The sequence below is a fragment of the Anser brachyrhynchus genome (assembly GCF_964034855.1).
Source record: "Anser brachyrhynchus genome assembly, chromosome: 4".
NCBI lineage: Eukaryota > Metazoa > Chordata > Aves > Anseriformes > Anatidae > Anser > Anser brachyrhynchus.
This window is the reverse complement of record NC_137698.1, coordinates 21,352,476-21,371,068: the sequence shown is the minus strand read 5'-3', so window position 1 is coordinate 21,371,068 and position 18,593 is coordinate 21,352,476. Positions and strand designations below refer to the sequence as shown.

General features: G+C 43.4%; 1 protein-coding gene across 5 annotated transcripts in view; it reads right to left on the bottom strand.

Moving 5' to 3' along the window:
• IRF2 (interferon regulatory factor 2) overlaps window positions 1–18,593 on the bottom strand; it is a 42,220-nt gene that overhangs the window by 21,687 nt on the left and 1,940 nt on the right. For 3 of the 5 annotated variants that reach the window (XM_080590749.1, XM_080590751.1, XM_080590748.1), the window contains exon 2: window positions 2,763–2,870. In XM_080590749.1, coding sequence (XP_080446875.1) covers window positions 2,763–2,849 — 87 coding nt within the window. In that variant the 5' untranslated portion in view covers window positions 2,850–2,870. Of the gene's footprint in view, window positions 1–2,367; window positions 2,495–2,762; window positions 2,871–3,786; window positions 3,911–18,593 lie in introns of those variants that run through there. The other 2 variants (XM_080590747.1, XM_080590750.1) reach the window with 2 other exon arrangements.

Below are 18,593 nucleotides of genomic sequence, written 5' to 3'. Positions count from 1 at the left end.
CCTTCCTTGGTCTGGAAAAATTTCCCAAGAAGACAGCCAATGACATAGAGTGATACTCATTTCTTCAATAGTTAAATCTTATTTCCTTAAGAGCTGTGCACACAAGTGAGTGTCATTCTCTTGCTATCTGCCCCGTCTTCTTTTCTTTAATGTGAACTGTCCTTTGCCAAACTCTGAAATATACAAACCCTGAAATCCTAAAACTTCCAGAGTCAATTCTGTACAGAATGTGCTGTGACACACGACATTTTATCATAGATTCCATGCAAGGCTTTGTTTATGGTCAGGATTTATAGTAAAAATAGAAATATTTTTGGTTTAATGATTCATTGCTGGAATGGATTTTTAAGCATTTTTAAACAGAAACGCTCAGAAGTGCAATTAGCTTGAGCACAATAAAAGCAACTCGGGATGATACCAAATCTGAGGGTAGAGTGGGGAATTGAAGTTTAACAAACGTCAGTGCAGGCCATTTAGCCTGGTGTCCTCCTCCTGATCGGGGCCAGAGCTTTGCTCTAGAAAAAAAAAACTCAATTTCAAAATACTTTATTTGTGAGACAAGCATTGATCAATATAGAATATGCTAACTAAGGACAAAATCCCCTACCGACTCTTGCATGCAAACAGCTTACGCCAGAAGCACAAGGCAGAAACCGTTGCAACAACACAATCAGAGAGCTGCCAGCATTAAACAACATGACATGCCTTGCAACACGCCTTTGTAGGCTAGTGGACTGAACTTGAAGAGTGAATCCCTTAGCACAGAGGCAGTGTTTTCACACTACAGAGCACGTATATTTCCAGGGTGTACTGGGAAAGGTTATGTGAACATAACCTGCAAACACACACCACCACTATATTTAACAGTAACTTGCTCCAATCTGAAATACCGTGCCCTGATAGAGAAATTATTTTGGAATCAAACGGAAATTTTCAGGAAAGGACAGCAGAGGTGGATCATTAGCAGGAGAGATCTGACACAGAAGTAGAGATAGCAAAGGAGAAGAATCCACAGGGACCTGAATATGGTATTCATATTACAAAGACAACCGTAAAAGCTGCTCTCTTCCTCCTCTTCAACTATGACCCCATTATGACCTACTCAAATTCACAGGGCAGGTAACTTGGGAATGGATAAAGCAATATTTATTTACCCAGTCACAGCATGTGAGAATAACTGATGCAGGATGTTCCTGAGAAACAAAATTTGCAGCTAAAATTTATAGGGCTGCTGATAATTTTATAGTCACGAGTGGTTTTAGCTTTGGAAGCTGAAATAAAAATATTAATTGCCATTCTCCAGTATTAAAAATGAACGCCTAAGCCCAACAGCTCCTATCACAGGGAGGATACTAGACAAACTGGACTAGTGTCTTAGACAGAATGGCAGTTTCTATATTTCTGCACCCACTTTACTGCATTTCTACTCATTTTGATAAGAATGTGGACTTTGTAGTTACAACTGCTCCATTCTTTTCAGTGTGGTGAATTGCACTTCTGCATCCTGCAGAACGCATGTAGTATTTTGGGGGTTTATTACTGTTCAAAGTCTCAAATGCACTGTTTTACTCAGCCAATTAAGAACAATTCTAATTGGGTGCTAACATTTTGGAGCCCACACTTGTGTTCACAGAGTATCTAGTGCTCTCACTATGAGTTCTGGACAAGGAATAGTAGTTTTGGGCCTGAAAACAGAAAAACTTAACTGATTTTTTCCCAGGTTCACTGCTTTGAGAAGTGTAAGAGCATTCACCCAATTCTGAAAGAAGGGACCATCACTTCAACTCGGAGGTTAATGCAAAATACACTATTCCACCTCAGAAGAGCATTTTGTTCAAAATCTCTCTGATGCTACATGGCGAGCAATCTGTTCCAGCTTAAAAAAAACTAACGGAGTCTTCGGGACGGTTGTTTCACCAACAAAGAGTTGGAGGAGGGAAAATGCTTACAAACAAGCCACAAATCTAGCAGGCAAATACAGAGAGCTTCAGATCTGGAATGTGAGGCCAGAAGAACAGGTTCAGCAGTGTTGTGGTTTAACCCGGCTGGCAGCTAAACACCACACAGCCGTTCCCTCACCCTCCCCCCTCCCTCTCTGGGATGGGGGAGAGATACGGGAAAGTGAAGCCGGTGAGTTGAGATAAAGACAGTTTATTAAGACAGGAATATAATAATAACAATAATAATAATAGTAGTGATAATGATAATAGTATTAATAATAATAACGTGTAAGAAAACAAGTGATGCATAATGCAATTGCTCACCACCCGCTGACCGATGCCCAGCCTATCCCCGAGCAGCCGGCCCCCCACCCCGGCCAGCCACCCCTATATATTGTTTAGCATGACGTCAGATGGTATGGAATACCCCTTTGGCCAGTTTGGGTCAGCTGTCCTGGGTCTGTCCCCTCCCAGCTCCTGCTGCACCCCTAGCCTGCTCGCTGGCAGGACAGAGGGAGAATCCGAAAAGTCCTTGGCCTGGTGTAAACACTGCTCTGCAACAATTAAAACATCAGCATGTTATCAGCGCTTTTCTCATCCTAATCCAAAACATAGCACCCTACCAGCTACTATGAGGAAAAATTAACTCTGTCCTAACTGGAACCAGGACAAGCAAGAAGCATTCAGCTTTGCCCTCCCTTCTTATGTTGCCCCCTCGAAAACCAGGAACACTGATTTACTTATGCAAACCTCTGACACTGCTATTAAGTCCCTCTTTCACACACACACACGCACACGTGTGCACGTGCGCACACACCTTACCTTATTTAGCCATTTCAGCCCCGGTATTGTGTTAGAATTTATTTGTTCTTCCAGCCATGGGCGCATCCGCATTCTTTCGACAGGCATTGTTACCTGCACTGGAAGGAGCTGAAGGGAACAAGGGACAACGTTACTTGTTTTCCTGGCAGAACTGCGGTTCCCCCATCTACCAGCACAAAATACAGACTTATTAAAGATTTGCAGGCATTGAACAATCGTAAACATTATGCTGACTTTGGATCTATGTAGGAGCCTCCCCTAGGAGTAACAGAAATGATAAAGCTTTCTCCACAGAACAGTCTTGGTACACCTGTATTAGTACACCCTTCACCTGGGCAACAGCTCTTCTGCTTATAAAGGCAGGATACCAGAGGCCACAAAGAAAATCAGTTACGCTCCAAGAGACCTCTTTTTTTGGCTCGTGTACCTGCATTTGCAGAAGACTTTTTTTTTTGCCACAGAAAATGTAACCAAAACAAAACCAAACAAAACACAGGAAACACCACTGTACTAGCTAAAATGATGTATCCACTAACTCGAGTGTTTTCAGATGGCTGTTTCTGTCCCGTAAACTTGATTAAGATAATGAAAAATATATTCACATCGGTTATTTTTCAGACAAGTTTGGTTCTGTCTGCACAGGACGACGTCCCACACCCCCTCCAGCTTTCTCTGATCAACCCTGTTGCTGATATTTTTTACTACATTTCGATGCTGCTCAGCTAGGAGGCGAGCGCTTCACAGCCCCTCAGCTGCACCAGGCCGCGTTACACTATTCAGTCAGGGCTCAAACCGACTTCTCACACGCGCGCACGTGACCCCGATGCCATTTCCCTGTTTAGAACGGTAAATTATTGACATAAGAGTCCAAAGTCTTGAAGCCAAGACAGATAATTTAAAAAACATTAACCTATCTCAGGCACCACTCCGAAAGTGCCAACCAGCACTAGATGCAGATTAAAGCACCGCATTAAACTCCAGTTAAGCAGCCTGCAATCAATCATTTTCACGTGCAAGTACTTGCATTTAGGCTTCTTCTCTCCCCCACTACACCAGGCTCAGCTCCTTCCTCTCTCCTTTGTTCTTTACATCTGTGTTCACTGCATCATTCTTAACTTCTCTGCTCTGCTATTCTTGTCACCTTTGATCTTAAAAAAAAAAAGGAGAGAAAAACAAAAAGACTAGGCTACATATTTGAAAGCACACGGCAATGACACAAATGTAAATGGGTTTGTTCTTTTTTCCTATGGGAGAACAGGCATCAGGCAGACTAACAATTAGGCAGTACCAAGCCCACACCCAGCACAAGAGGAAGAAAAACGTTCAAAGTTTCCTCTCATTGCTCTGAGGACATGTATTTCCTGAAACTAATAGGGAATTAAAACCTGAGTGCAACAATAAGGCTCCCTGATACGCTCAGAGAATTTACCAGCAGCAGTGCTCACGCTAATCTCTTAGCAAACTTATTGGCATTTTATTTATTGCTGTGCAGAGCTGGTCACTACAGCTTCAGCCTCAGCCTTTTCCAATGACCAAAAATGTCTAAAATAGCTCACAAAATATTTGCAACTGCTCGGCTCCCTTTCAGATTCACTTCAGATCTGAAAAAGCAGCCAGCCCCGGAGCCCAGCAATGGCTGGATCCTGCTGCAACGCCCCGGTCCATGCAGGAGCAAAGCAGTTTTCCAAGTGACAGCGACACGCTCCTAAAATGCACGATACCCTTTTCAGATATGCAAAAGTACAAGCACTTTTTACAACACAGATGCAAGCAGGCCCCAGCAGCCCTTCCAGCACCAACTGCCTTATCTCAATCACACAGTACCACCATCTCCCTCCCACTCGAAGCAGGGTCAAAGCTAAAAAATGCAAATGACTGTACTAAAAACGCAAGCACATTTCTATTCATCTGTCAGGAAAGGAGCATGTAGATGCAACTATCGTCTTACATGCGTTTCTTCTTGAGATTTCTTTCAATATATGTGCACTTTGAGATAATTCCTGGAAACACCATGTATAAGCTTCAGAATTCAGTACGTGAGTGCTCCTGTTTGCAGCGGGACACGTCTCGTGTTGTGGCTAACGAGCCTCTAGGACGAATTTCAAGCCTGTCTGAATGAACCATTTAGGCAAAAGGCAAGGAAGTCATCTTCAAGGCAGCGGCAGCAAATCCCACTTGGGACGGAAAAAAGGTTAAAGCCGTGTTTGTGAAAAAGCAATGCACTTCAGGAGAGGAGAAAGCTGCCAACATTACTACAAGGAAGCAGGTCCTGCCCAGGATGGCAAGGTAGAGCCATTTGTCTTGTCCGTCCCGTGTCCCATGGGGCTGCCCAGCTGTTCCCCACAGACGTGGCAGGGTTCATCTCCTTCCCAGCACTCAGAGGCCTCTGGGACCAGCACAGCACCTGCAGCCGTCAGCTTACACCTTTACATCCATCACCCGCACCGCACCAAATTAATTGGAGGTAGTCACAAAAGAGGTCTGGCTTGTGAGTGGCTCCCGAGATCTGTTTATCTGAAAGTAAAACCAAACCCAGCTAAAAATAAACCCGCAGCGATGTCCAGCTGGAAGGAACCGTGGGCTTCTTCTGGGGAACCATGCTGCACAGAAGGGCAAAGGCAGCGCGCTTCTGTTAGTCAAAACACAGCCCGTGCTCCTCTGTGGCCACGAGCTGCAGAAAATAAAGCCAGAAGACACTCCCAGACACAATGCCTTGGGACAGCACTGACCACAACGGCACTAAAACGTAGCGGGGTTTTTGGCAGTTGCACGTCAGCGACATCTCTGCAACGAAAATAACGAGTCAGCTCTCTCTAGCAATCGTCTGTGTGAAACGAAGGTGCCACGTCTTCCCTCCAGAGCTGTCAAACGTGTGGTTTCCTTGTAAAGTAAGAAACGCCACGTCCTGCCGTGCCTTAAAAGTAGCCTCTGTGTTTCAGTACTGCCTCCCAGTATGTGTAACACGGTTAGGAGGCAGAGTTAATGGGTGCGCTTGAGAGCCCTACTTTGCTGGCTCCTTTCTGTGCCATTTTTGTTGTTGTACCCTTCACTGTTGGCTTTGCGGGGAGAACCTCAAGTCCATCTCTCAGTGAGTAGCAGGACAAACACCTTCTGCCATTCAAAGTCATCCAAGTTTTTAAAGACCCCTGAAATTCTCCAAAGCGGGCATCAAAGGCACATAAAGTTCCACTGGCCATCACTTAACGTAAAGCCAGCTTCGCCCTAGATCAGCACACATTAATTATAAAGCAAAAGCACGAAGCCAGAAACGAAGGTGAGCCATACAAAACACGAGGCATGCCAAGTCCCCGCGCCCCCGCGTAGTGTTGACCCAGCAGAAAGGAAAAAGCAAAACCAGACGGTCCTTGTAAGGAGGACGAAACAGTAACATCTATAAGGTGAAGCAGGCCTGCAACACCAGGAGCACCTCTGCACCTACCACCCACTGCCGACCAACGCTAACAATGCACTTCCCCTTCAGATTTACACCCCTGGAGTCAAAGCTGCATGCAGGTGCCCACATTTTTGGTTTTTTTTTTTGAGACAAGTGGACTCCATTCGCTTCCCACCTCTGGTCCCACCCCAATTTTGTCCCGTGTCAAGGCTATTCTTCGCGGAGACAGTGTTGTGAACGAGGGGAGGGAACTGAGCTGGGTTACAAGCAGCACCTCTTTCTGTAGGGCTTGTTTGGTTGAACCCTGCCCAACGCTCCTACCCTGCCTGGAAATGCCCGTGGCAGCGCAGCCAAGAGAGAGCACGCAGCATGGGAGCAGCTGGAGGGGACGGGCAGGATCCCCGTAACCCAAAAAGGCTAACGAAGCCTCCGTGCTTTTAAGCCACAGCGTCAAGCTTGGACTGTGCTGACCTCCAGCATCTCTTTGGGGAGGAAAACGCTCAGCGCTCCCAGAGACCCACGCTGAAATCAAGCTTTCTGGCACCACGCTGAGAATCATTTCTGTTTGTTTTCAATTCTCGTTTATAATTGTCCCGTTGTGGGGGGAGGGAAAGAACAATCGCCAAGAAACACAATCAACTGCTAATTTTCCTAAGAAAACATTGTTCTGTCCTATAAGAAGAGGAGGACTCCTTTAGACGTGAAGGGAGGCCTACCTACCGGGAATTCGCTTTGCAAACACTTGCCACTCCTAACAAGAAAGCCAATTGCCAAGAACCATAACTTGTAACCGTACACATACAGAAATGTATTAAGCCTGACAGCTCTGTTAATATCATTTCCCTTTTCTTGTCCCATTTTTATCACACACCTCTTCTTCATTGGGGTCAAAACCAGGGGCTGTGGGAGCAGAAACACACTGACGGGCACTAAGAGATGAAGGATGTCAGCCCCATACAAGCGCTGAGCACGGCAGACATGTGGATGTACCAAACAGTACCACACAACAGTATTGGTACTACAATAGCATGATAAGAGCATTTTGACCACTTTTGAAGGTTTGAGCTAGTTCTGTAGTCAGCTCAGTCTATTTTTTTTTTGCAAATAGACACCACAAAACCGTGGTGGAACCTCCTCCCTGACAAGCTATAAACTGTCCTAATCCTGCAGACGTGACTCAGAGGAAAAGTGTTGTGGAAGACGGCAAGCACAGGAGTTCTGAAGTCAGGCCAGCACAACCCAGTTACAGACACAGAAACCTGGAGGAGGCCAGCCAGAACACGGCTCCTGCTACCGCATGTTGCGTTTGAAAGTGAGCTTTCTACGCTGAAATCCTAACAGCAGCCTGGGGTCACGCGTACAAACCGACCTCTTAAAGGACACAGCTGGAGGAAAAGAGTCACAACAATGTTAAGAGATCGAAGCAGGGGCATAACAACGTTCTTACAAGTAGTAGTACAAAGGGCATTCAGCAAGTAGCTGTCACTACACCATCCTTAAGACGTAACAAGTCATACTGAATTTTAGCTCCGTGCTTCTCTGAAAGATGTATTTTTCCAAGATTCTTTACGTAAGACTCTTCAAAAGGAAACCCAGAGTACTCATTTGTTTTTAAAAAGAAGTTATAAAAATATTGGTTATTTTCAAGAGATATTTCCCTTCAAAGAAATATTTAAAAAGCCATAAATCATGGTTGGGTTATATTCTATATATAAATATAGCTTTAAATATTTTCACTCGATAATGTTCAATAAAGAGCTTGTAGTCCTCCCTACTGTCTGCTAAAACGTACCAGTAAGTTTGTTTTTTCCTTGATAACGCTGCTGCCATACAGAAAGTACAGCCTTTGAGAAGGAAGAGCTCTTCAGTAGAGTTATGGCAGCTGTAGAGAGAAAGTGAAAGCAACAGCACAGCATGTATTAAATCTGAGCAGTACAAGATGTTCCATTCCCTTCAGTTTCACTCCGTCTGTCAGCATCTGGATAACTGAAAAGACACGTAGGTTATCTCAAAACCACAAACTACTCTATGCCTACATCATGGATATTTTTGAAATTTACTTCTACAGAAGTAAGAAAAAAAAAAAAGGCAATTCTTTTTTCCCTGTCATAAAGTACCCAGTTAAAAGATTTGGATGTGGAAATGTAGCTCATGGCTGTGAGAAGGTAAGGTGGGATAAGATACTCGGAGGTGTGTTTGTGAAGTAGGTCACAGCCTTTCTCCAGAGCTGTGAAAAAACATCTGTTCCCCAGAGGACTTGTGCACAATATTGCACGGGATCTATTTCTCTTTTATCTGTGAATAGAGAACTGACAATATTTAAAAAAAAAAAAATAAAGGAAGTAATCTTGTGTTTGTGTTTTGCTGATAATCATTCCCTTTGTTTCCTAATGCTGATGCACTTCAGAAAAGCATCAATCACCCTGTGTGACCAAACAGATATGCTGAAATGAGACCATACGCTAATTTTAGGATTCAGGGAACTGGATTCTGTATTTGTCCGTGTGCCAAGAGTGTTCCAGGATACAAAGAAACATGATCTTATTCTAAGGAACAGTACTTACAACAAAATTCTGTCCCTGGGTCGCAGCTTGGACTCTACTTTCACGCAGGATTTTGTATACAGGACCACCCTGTCTCTTTTCCCGGGTAAGAAAACCTGCTAATGTGGCCTGCTCAGAAATACTTAGAAACGTGAGTGAGATTTAAACTGAAACTCACACCACTGAACTGCAGGTACTCTGACTTCAGGCACCTGAAATCTTCCTGGCTGCGGCCTCCAGGAGACCTCTGCTTTTTTCTGAAAGCAGAGCGAAAGTCTTACCACTGACACTGCACAAGAAGAATTAACGTGCCTGCTTTCTGACAACCCCAAATTATGCAAATACACATATCTTCCTTGGAACCACTAGCAAAACACTTAATTAAAGGAGCATTAGTAAATGAGGAAAAGCGCGCATACCCATTCTCGCAGTAGCCTGGGCTAAGGGCTCCAAATAAAACCCTGAAGCTCTTGGAGTTGTACAATAGAGATACAAGGCAAGAAAGTACAGGGAAGCCTAGAAAAGACTATCTAGATTCATGGATAGTTAGACAGCAACCCTTCCCTCTCTGGTCTTTTAATCTCATGTATTTACGGCGCCTTTTCTGCTCCCTACGAATACTGACACTATTAAATAGGGACAGGGGAATCAACACGGCATGCTGCTGCACACAAGGAAGATGCCGGAAGGTAGAAGGACAAAAAAAAGCCCTTGTGTCCTCAAGGGCTGGAGGGTGAAAAACACCCCAACCAACCCAACATTCCTTGCAAAAGAACAAAACAAAGGCAGCAAATACCTCCAATGTGTACAGAAATCGGCGTTACAGACTGCCTGACAAACATGCCCAGGAAAACGTACAATGGGAACTCACACTGTATAGAGAGTGTGTTTCATCAGCCCTATAGCATTTCTGTTCCACCCAAAGGGTGTTAACATGTCCTGGCTGGGATTCAGACATTACACATCATAACAGACTCCTTCCTTTGGTTTCCATGCACAGCTGAGTTTCCCTCGGCAGCAAGGACGTGAGCTGTTATTTTGCAGTGATCTCAGGCATTGCTAAAGGTAGCCCTTGGACTTACAGCCAAGAGCTGCACTGAGGAAAAGCCACGATATTTTAATACAACTGAACCAGGAGCCTGGTCAGTGCCTCTGGACGGGGCTGCTATGAAATAATGCTTCAGTTTCTCAATACCTACAGTAAATTTCCCTTCCACTGGCTCTTACGCTGAACATTATCGTAAGATTAAATAACACGATGTCTGTTGCTGAGCCCATTCACTTCTTTGGCTTCACAGTGACTTACATCAGCTGGGAACTTGGCCCAGACTTCCAACAAATAGATTGTTAGCGATCATCTCTGCAGCATCTGCGCCACGAAGATCATCTGTACACACACGAGTGTCTGCAAAACTGGTGAGAACACAAAGCGATTGCTTCACTTCCAACTTTAAAGGAATACTTTGTTTCCTGTTGTTCTTTTTCCTTTGTTTCCCAGGTCTTGCCCTGACTCAAGATGGAGATGATGATCAGCTTCAGATGGCGTCGGGATGACAGCGGCTCCGAGCAAGTGACAGCCAACAAGCGGCGTTTGATTACAGAAAACTCCTTCCCCAGCACCTCGGAAATACAGCTACAAACTTTACCTGATTTATTTACTTCCTGAGCTTTTGTTTTACGTCTGGTGACGGCTCGAGATTTGTTTTCCGCATCCGGGACGTCTAACGACTTTTCCCCCGAAGGCTGCCAGAAGAAAAGGTGGTCATTTTTCGGTGGTGGATCCCTCCTTTGCTCAGACGAGTTTGGGAACAGCTTGTTTACAACAAGAAAATCGCTGGCAGGGTTGTCAGGCAGCAATTAATTCCTTGCACTGGGGAGCAGTTATCCCCAAATAAATCAATTTTAATCTGGAATTAACTGCTCACACACGAATTCACTCCTGAACACCCACATATAATAGCTGATGCGGCTTAGCTGTGTCAGTCCCTATCCGCCGCAGCCAAACCCTGCGCCTTCTTAAAGGCTGTCAGGAAAACTCAGCGCTTGACAGCTGATTCATAAGGAATTTTCCAGGCTGATGAAAACTAGAAGGCTGTTAAGGCTCAAACAATTACCAAGAATCACTTATTTTATCATACTAACACGGCTCAACAGCATTTTTAAAGTCTTTCCATGGCTCTGTTAGACCAATGCTCTCTCAAAGTGCCCTGTGAGTAGGTTTACAGGAGACATCCATCCCTAAAACATTGCCGAGCACACTGCATTTCCTACACGAAACTGGTTTGTCTGACAGCAACACAAAATCATACATGCAAGTATCTACAAGATCAGGATGCTGAACTGTAAAAACCCTTTCTAAAGCCTGGGCAGACATCATCTCCACGTCCTGCCTAGCACTTCTCTGACTAAATACGTGGTCGGAGCTTCAGAGGACACCACGAGAAAGAAAAGCAGCCACTGTAAAACACAAGTCCTTAATCACAACGTTCCCACACTGGCAGCTTGTGCGGCTCAGGCAAGCCTCCAGAAAAGATGGTTACTTTTTAAAGGCACTCAGAGAAGCAGAAAAATAATTTCGGACAGCGAACGCTGAGAAGTGCGTTCAAGGAAGAGTTTTCCCATTCACTGGCCATGACCTGAACCTGATGTAATCCACCTTGCTCAGATTTGACTTGTTTCCCACAGCCAGCTCTGTTTGTATAACATACTGTTCTGCGACTCACAGCAAAAACTATTTGCACATTACACTAAAGTACAATTTAGTATTTGCTCAAAGCTTTCATTTTATTGTCTGGGCAAAGGCAGCTCCTACCGCCGAAGTTAATAGCTAACCCACACCTACTTTTGCTACCCTAACTTCTAATCAGCAGCGCAGCATCCAGAGAGCAAAAGACGTAAACCACCTCTGCTTAACTTCTCAGTGAGCTCCGAAGCCAGTCCTTTCCACAAATCAGTTTTTCCTTCACTCCCAAGAGAGGGGACAAATCCCAAATCCCTGACTATGACAGTTCAATTATCAAAGAGAAGTATATGCTATTTCGGTTTAGGAAAAAAAAAAAACATTTCTACCATTCACTTAACATGCTTGCTTTAAAGGCAGACCACAGAAGGCACAGACTTGGGGGCTGGGATACTCTGAATCATCCACACTGCAAGCTGGAAACATGTCTGTCACATGCACTTATTTATGCCTACAAAAATAGCACCATGAAAGAAGCAGATGTGTGAGCAGAAAAACTAACTTAAATTGAGTTAGTTATTACAGATATTGGCTGGAACCGGAGAATTTAACAGAGAAAAGTCTTAATTTTGTATACACGCTTTAAAGGTTTGCTTTTACAGAGTACCAAGTATTAAATGCTTAATGCTGACACTTGTTGAAACAGTATGTTGTAAGCCTCCTTTTCACAAAACCATTACTTTTCACCACCACAGGACACACAGGAACTTCTTCATTCATTCATGTTGAGCTATGAATGGTTAATAGGCTCCCTGACAAAATGTGCTCTTAGTTTGATGTTTTTGTGTTGATCACAGGCTAACAGCAACAAGACAGCCTCAATTCCTGATCTGCAGCAGCTATTTCTATCTTGGAAGTTTCCTAAAATACTACTGAGCTGGAGTGAGACCACTGAACTCATCTTCATTTCGCTTCTAAGCAAGATAAGTGTTATTAAACTAAACAAAGCTCGTCTTCATCAGCTTCCCCCATGAATCTCAAGTCTCCAGAACAGTTTCGGCATCCAAAGAATTCAGTTCTGATACGCCTGAACATAATGCTTGTCAAACGTGTGAGAATTAAATCTCTGGAATTAAAGTCCTTCCTTTCACCCTCGTACAGCTTCAGAAGGGCAGGGATGGTCCAAGCTTCTCCTCAATACCCAGATGGCATTTTATACAACACATTCCAGGAACATACATCTCCACATACGAGAAGGATATTCATTCAAGTTCCCATGGCCATCTTTTGACTAATTTACCACCAAGTTCTCAAAGTCACAAAGGACCTTCTAATTGCTGACTGATCCACGGGAACTGAGCGAGGCCCCTTCCTGGCCATCTCAGGGGATCAGCAGAGCTTACAGCAGATAACATCTTTGGGTTACTGTTGATCTGGCCCAGATCTCAGTGGATGACCCCAAAGGTGAAGTGAAAAAAAAAAACCTACATTTTATACCTGATCCTATTAACAATTCAGATCTCAACACAAATAAATTTCAAGCGCACCTGCCGTCTGAATGACTCCCCTTCACGATATTGATGTTACCACCTTTATTTCTCTTTGTGTACCCACTTGCCACATTTCCAAATGTTACTTCCATGAAAGACGAACACACACCACACAGAGCACTGCAGGGTCATCACACTGACCGCTGGATGGGAAAGGAGTTACCTGGAAAACCTGGGAAAATTGCTCTTATTCCTTATTGTGTGTTCTGTTAAAGTAATGCTGCCCTGTAGAAGTCAAATTTACTAACAGATAAAATAAATAATAACACTGAAATCATTTTTATAAAGTTCAGCTCTCGTGCTTCTTTGCTCTGTGTTTATTTTCTCATTTTTGCCAACTGGGAAACGAAAACCAATGGAGTCAGTTTCACTTTTGTTTATATTTGGTTTCAATTTTATCCTCAAGTTTTGCTTTCATGTTTTTAACATAACAATGTTTGGATTTCAAATCCTGCAGGAAAGCTTTCAGTAGCTTTAAAGTATTTGTCTCCTAACCCCCCCTTTTTTTATACTCTGGAATTATTTTTATTTTAGATAAACTTTTTAAGATGCTGTCACAATGCTGGAATGCCTTTGGTGGGGGTATTGTTTTGATTTTTTACAAATGCATATGCCACATCCAATTTAATTCAATAGTTCGGTACTTTCCACTTGATTCATCTCCCAGCTGCACATAAAGCACATTTGTAAAACTCAGAAGGACACCTTAAAAGTAGGAGCAGCCAGTGCACCACACGGACAGAAAGCACACATCACGCACCAAGTGCATGTTACATATGTGCATGGAATGTGCATACAGACCGAACCTTGCTGCTACTTCACCTTATTGTTGAATTAGTGCATTATCTTGCTTAGGTAAAGCTGTAAGGGGTTTGCCTGTAACGCTGTCAAGCAATGTCCAACATTATCAGAAATATTACAGTACAGATTTTGTGTTTCCTGCACTCATCAAGCCCCTCCACTCAGAGACACCCTTCCGTACACATCAGAAAGCAGAACTTAGCCATGCTTTCAGAATTTCCTAAAACAAACCGTAAGCAAACCTTCCCTCTTTTGTGCTATGTCAGTGCTAAGCACGCAGGTCTTTAAAAACTGCTTAAAATAATATTACAGCAAAACGGAAATGGTTAGACAACATCCACTGTCAAGTGTGGTTCAAACTAAGGGACAAATGCAAATGCTTTTGCCACAGCTTAACTCCATTCCTAACACCAGATATAGCTGCAAATCAAACCTGTAAAGGTTACCTCAAAAACTCTGAACCCCCAATCTGCTCTATTCTTTAAGGGGTGAGAACATGGAAATTATTACTTCTAAGCACAGCATGAAAGCCAGTAGCCTGTACAGCAACAACAGAATGCTAAAATCATTTAAAGTCAGAATTAGTTCTGTACCTTGGGTGAAACAACATGTCACATGCAGGTGGATTTGCTCCTGGGTGCCTGTGTCCAAGCTGCAACACGATAAAACGTCTGCTTTGTACTACAGACTGCTGTACGTTCGGTGTAATCTGCCCCCAAGCAAACAATGGGGTCAGAAGATTTCCAACACACACCAACCCCGCTTGCAGCTTATTACCCACAAGAAACCGAACATTACTCTCTCATTCACCACTTCTGCATTTTCTTCCCAGCTCATTTGAAAAAAAAAAGCATTTTTCATCAGCTCCAAGAAGCTGAAAACATAACCAGCACTAACTGAAAGAGCAAGTTAAGTGTTTTACAGCCTATCAGTGAGCAATGTGTGCTGTACAACATGTCAATTGTGCTATACACAAAACATGCAACTTTATACTTATATATTTACATATGCAGACATTAAACTCTTAACTATTAACATGCATTCCCTTCCTCTAACTGTTAATAACTGCTAATAGTCGGTGCTAGTTTTTCCTACTGCCTATTTTAATCTTAGCACACGAGCTCACACAGTGAAAGCAAGAACCTTCAGACAGTTCGTAAGTAATAATTCAACAAAACTTCTGAAACAGAAGGGGAAATATAATTACATTGACTGTTTCTTTTTTCCATAATGTTATTGTTACATAAGGAATATGCAATGTAATAAATCTGTTCTTCTCATGCACTGTACCCAGAATCTTTTCGGTTTGCTAATTTTTTGTTTTCCTTTCGCACTTGTGATCTCAAAGAGCAAAACAGAAAACGTATTACGCTAATCACGGTTTATAGCTGCATGAGCTGTAATAAAACTTCTGTAAACACTACCTTATGGCTTATATCCTCAATATCACAATCATTGTAGGTAGGCCTTTGAAGAACGGAGTTTTAAAAGGTCAATCTTTAACAAGTCACAGAGATAAGTAAGTGTCCCGCAGAAAGAGCAACACGAGATTAGTTCTGTTCCTTTATCTACAAACGGATCCTGGCTTTCAATACTTAAGATCCACAAAATATAAACTGAGGTTCTAATGAGGTAATAATGAGGTTCTAATCCTGAAACCAGCGGATGAATTTTGCTGAATACCACAGTGTCGGTGCACACACGCTGCATTTAACCTGACCGCAACTTGTGTCGGTTAACAAGTCCAGGGGTAACAAGCATAGACTGAACAGGATCATCATGGAAATCATTTTTGTTCTCAGGAAGTTTCCCGAGAACTTATGGCACAACATTCACGTAACAAAGGCCAATACACAGTCTGTGTAATCTCTATGTAATCTACAAATGGACCATTTTTTATGTCTGTGCTTCTTATTCTTACGGCGAAAATTCCCTCACAGTTTTCAGAAAGAATCCTTGATCAGGCCTGGAGTGATCTGCGGCTATTCAGTGCTGAGTTTGAAACTGAACTGCACTGACTGCCAAGCCGCGCAGCAAGTTTCTCTTCCACAGACTGCCTAATCGCTCGTGAGCCTACGTAAGCTCGTGACATGCGTGACACGTGAGGCAAGGAGCGCCACAATTTATTTACTGCATGACAAACACCTCCTCCTGCAGTGAGGCTGCCTCCCATTTCTTTTATGTGGGTTGTGTTTACCTGTGCCGTTCCCTGCTGCCTGTTCACTCGCCTCAGGATGCTAATGATTTCAAGGAACACTCCCACATCCTCTTCTGTCACCTCTTCTCCAAGCTAAGGCTTCTGACTCTCACAAAAGCTGTTCCAGACACTTAATTGTCCTTGATGCCCTTCTCTGCAGCTCGTCACGTCTTACTTTCCAAGGTGGGGGAACAGAAATTGTTAACGCTGTTTAGGAGAGGGGAGCAACATGGACTTACGGTGGCGTGACAGTGTTTCCTATTCCCTGTTGCACTCCTTCCTGATAATTCCTAAGCTGCCCTCTGCCTTCTTCGCCACTACTGGGCACGGAGCTCACTTTTGCACAGGAATACCTGTGTTCTGTGATCTTTTCCCAAGTAAAAATAGTTCAAACTTCACTTTTGCGCATAGCATTATGATTACATTCCCGTCCATGTGCCTTACATTTCATCGGTCTGTACCGAACTTCATTTGCAATCTTACACCTGGACTTTCAACACTGTGAGGTCTTTCCGCAGTCTTTCAGAGGTTTTACTACTCTGAACAGCGAGTCAATACCACGAGGAAACCTGTTGCATCACCACCACCTATCTCTTCCCGCACCAGCCGAGTGGCACGGACTCTAGACCGGCTCCTGGGGGACAACCTGAGCCTCCTCTCATCGAGCAGACTTTGCAACCAGCCCTGCTCTGAGGAGGGCTGTACCAAGGAGACCTCCACCACAGCTCAGCGACGCCTTGAAAGAACCCCAGAAGCCCGGTGAGGCACAGCTTCTCCTCAACAAAAGCCCAGTCCATTGTCGGTGTTATCACACTTGTACCTCCTGCTCACTCATCGCATTCACCAAACCCTGGCAAACAAACAACTACAACAAAAAGGCGAACAAACACAAGTACAGCCACCCAGGAATTCCCAGTGTCCCCAGAAACCTTGAAAAACTGGCATCTGATTTGTCACCTCCTATTCCTGGAGCACCAAGGCCAAGTCTAAGCAACAAGTTACACAAGAGGCAACGTATCAGCAATTTCATAGTCTAAGTTCCCCCAAAAGTTTTGAACAAGGATCGCCTCCTCCCATCTGTTTTATCACCTCAATTTGTTCTGATATCCTCTCTTACAGACACGTCAGTTTGAGAGAAATCCTCAAACAGGCTCACTCCTTCTTAAAAGGGAAAAAAAACCTCTAGCAAGGGAATGTCCCTAAACTCTTCCTTAGTGAAACAAGACTCAAATAACTTGTTTCACTCTTCTGTTATGACTTTATCTTCCTTGGGCACTCCTTCTACACATGGATCATTTATCAGCAGGCTTCCTGCTTTTGATGCACTTCAAAGGGGATTTATTGTTTGTTTTCATGCTTTTAGCAACTTGTTCCGTGACTCTTTTTTGGCCTACCTTATTGTGTTTAACGCAGATTTCATGTTCTTTTCCATCTTTCTCGTTTGAAGGCAAAGCTTTAGTTTGTTGAAAGATGCCTTTTGACTTCAGCTGAACTCCTTCACTTTGCTTTTCAGCCTGTTCAGCTTTTCTGGCATTTCTGACAGATGCCATGCAATTGCTCTGAGCCCCTATTACAGCGTCTTTGAAGCATTACATGCCACCTGCAAGTATTTTACACTTTTGACTGCCTCTCACCATTTTACTCATTTTTTTCCCCTCCTCTTACAAAGATTTACTGTGGAAAATTAACCACCACCACAATAGCCCCTGGCTTTATTCCTCCTGAAACAACGCTGAATCTCAGCACATTAGGATCACTGTCACATTAGAGCATTTTTAATGTAAAATTCCAAACTTAATTCCTGCTGGCTAGGACCTTGCCCAGAGCTGCCACCCACAGAGTACCCTGACAAGCTACACCCAGAAAAAACCTAAAAACTTAGGACCTGGGCAAATTTCATGTTGGAACGTGACAATTGGCATGGGGGCAACTGAAGCCTTCCATTATCTTTGTATTTCCTACTTTTGCATCCACTCTGATCTCCCTTAGTGTATGACAGTCGCTGTCAACACCTTGGTTGGGCAGGCACTCACGCAGCCCTAATCCGTGCTCTTCCTATTTGGGCCTGGAACACCAGTTCATGAGATCCTGTGTTACTTCCTGAAACGGTTACAGGCTTTAACAAAAAGCATCCCGCTCCATGCACGTGTCAGCTACTCTGTCCTCCTTACGCCATCTGTAGTCTGTCACTACACTCTCTGAGCTTCTACAAAGTTTCTGGTACTCCAAGTATTGTACCATGGAGATGTTTCAGTAGGGGTCTTAATATGCAATATTTATATTATATAATATTTAATATGCAATGTTTATATTATTTTAGTAATATTTTTAAATAGGAATGATCCTCTCCAAGATAGGATGTGTCCCAGCAAACCACGTTCTTCACCTATAGGTCTTTCTTATAGGTTAAAGCTTTGATTTAAAACTTATATTGTTTTATATATATTACATATAAATAAGTTTATACTTCAATTTAAGGCATACATTGCCTGGCTGCAAATTTATTTATTAAAATTTAATTTATTAAAGTCCCTTTTTTTAACGTAGACTTGTTCTATTCCAAATATATTTCCTCTTGAATCTTATCCCCTTTCTTCTGCATCACTTTCTCTACTGTGCATTAAGACTCCACCTCTCTCCGACACCACCTGGTTCCACCACAGAGC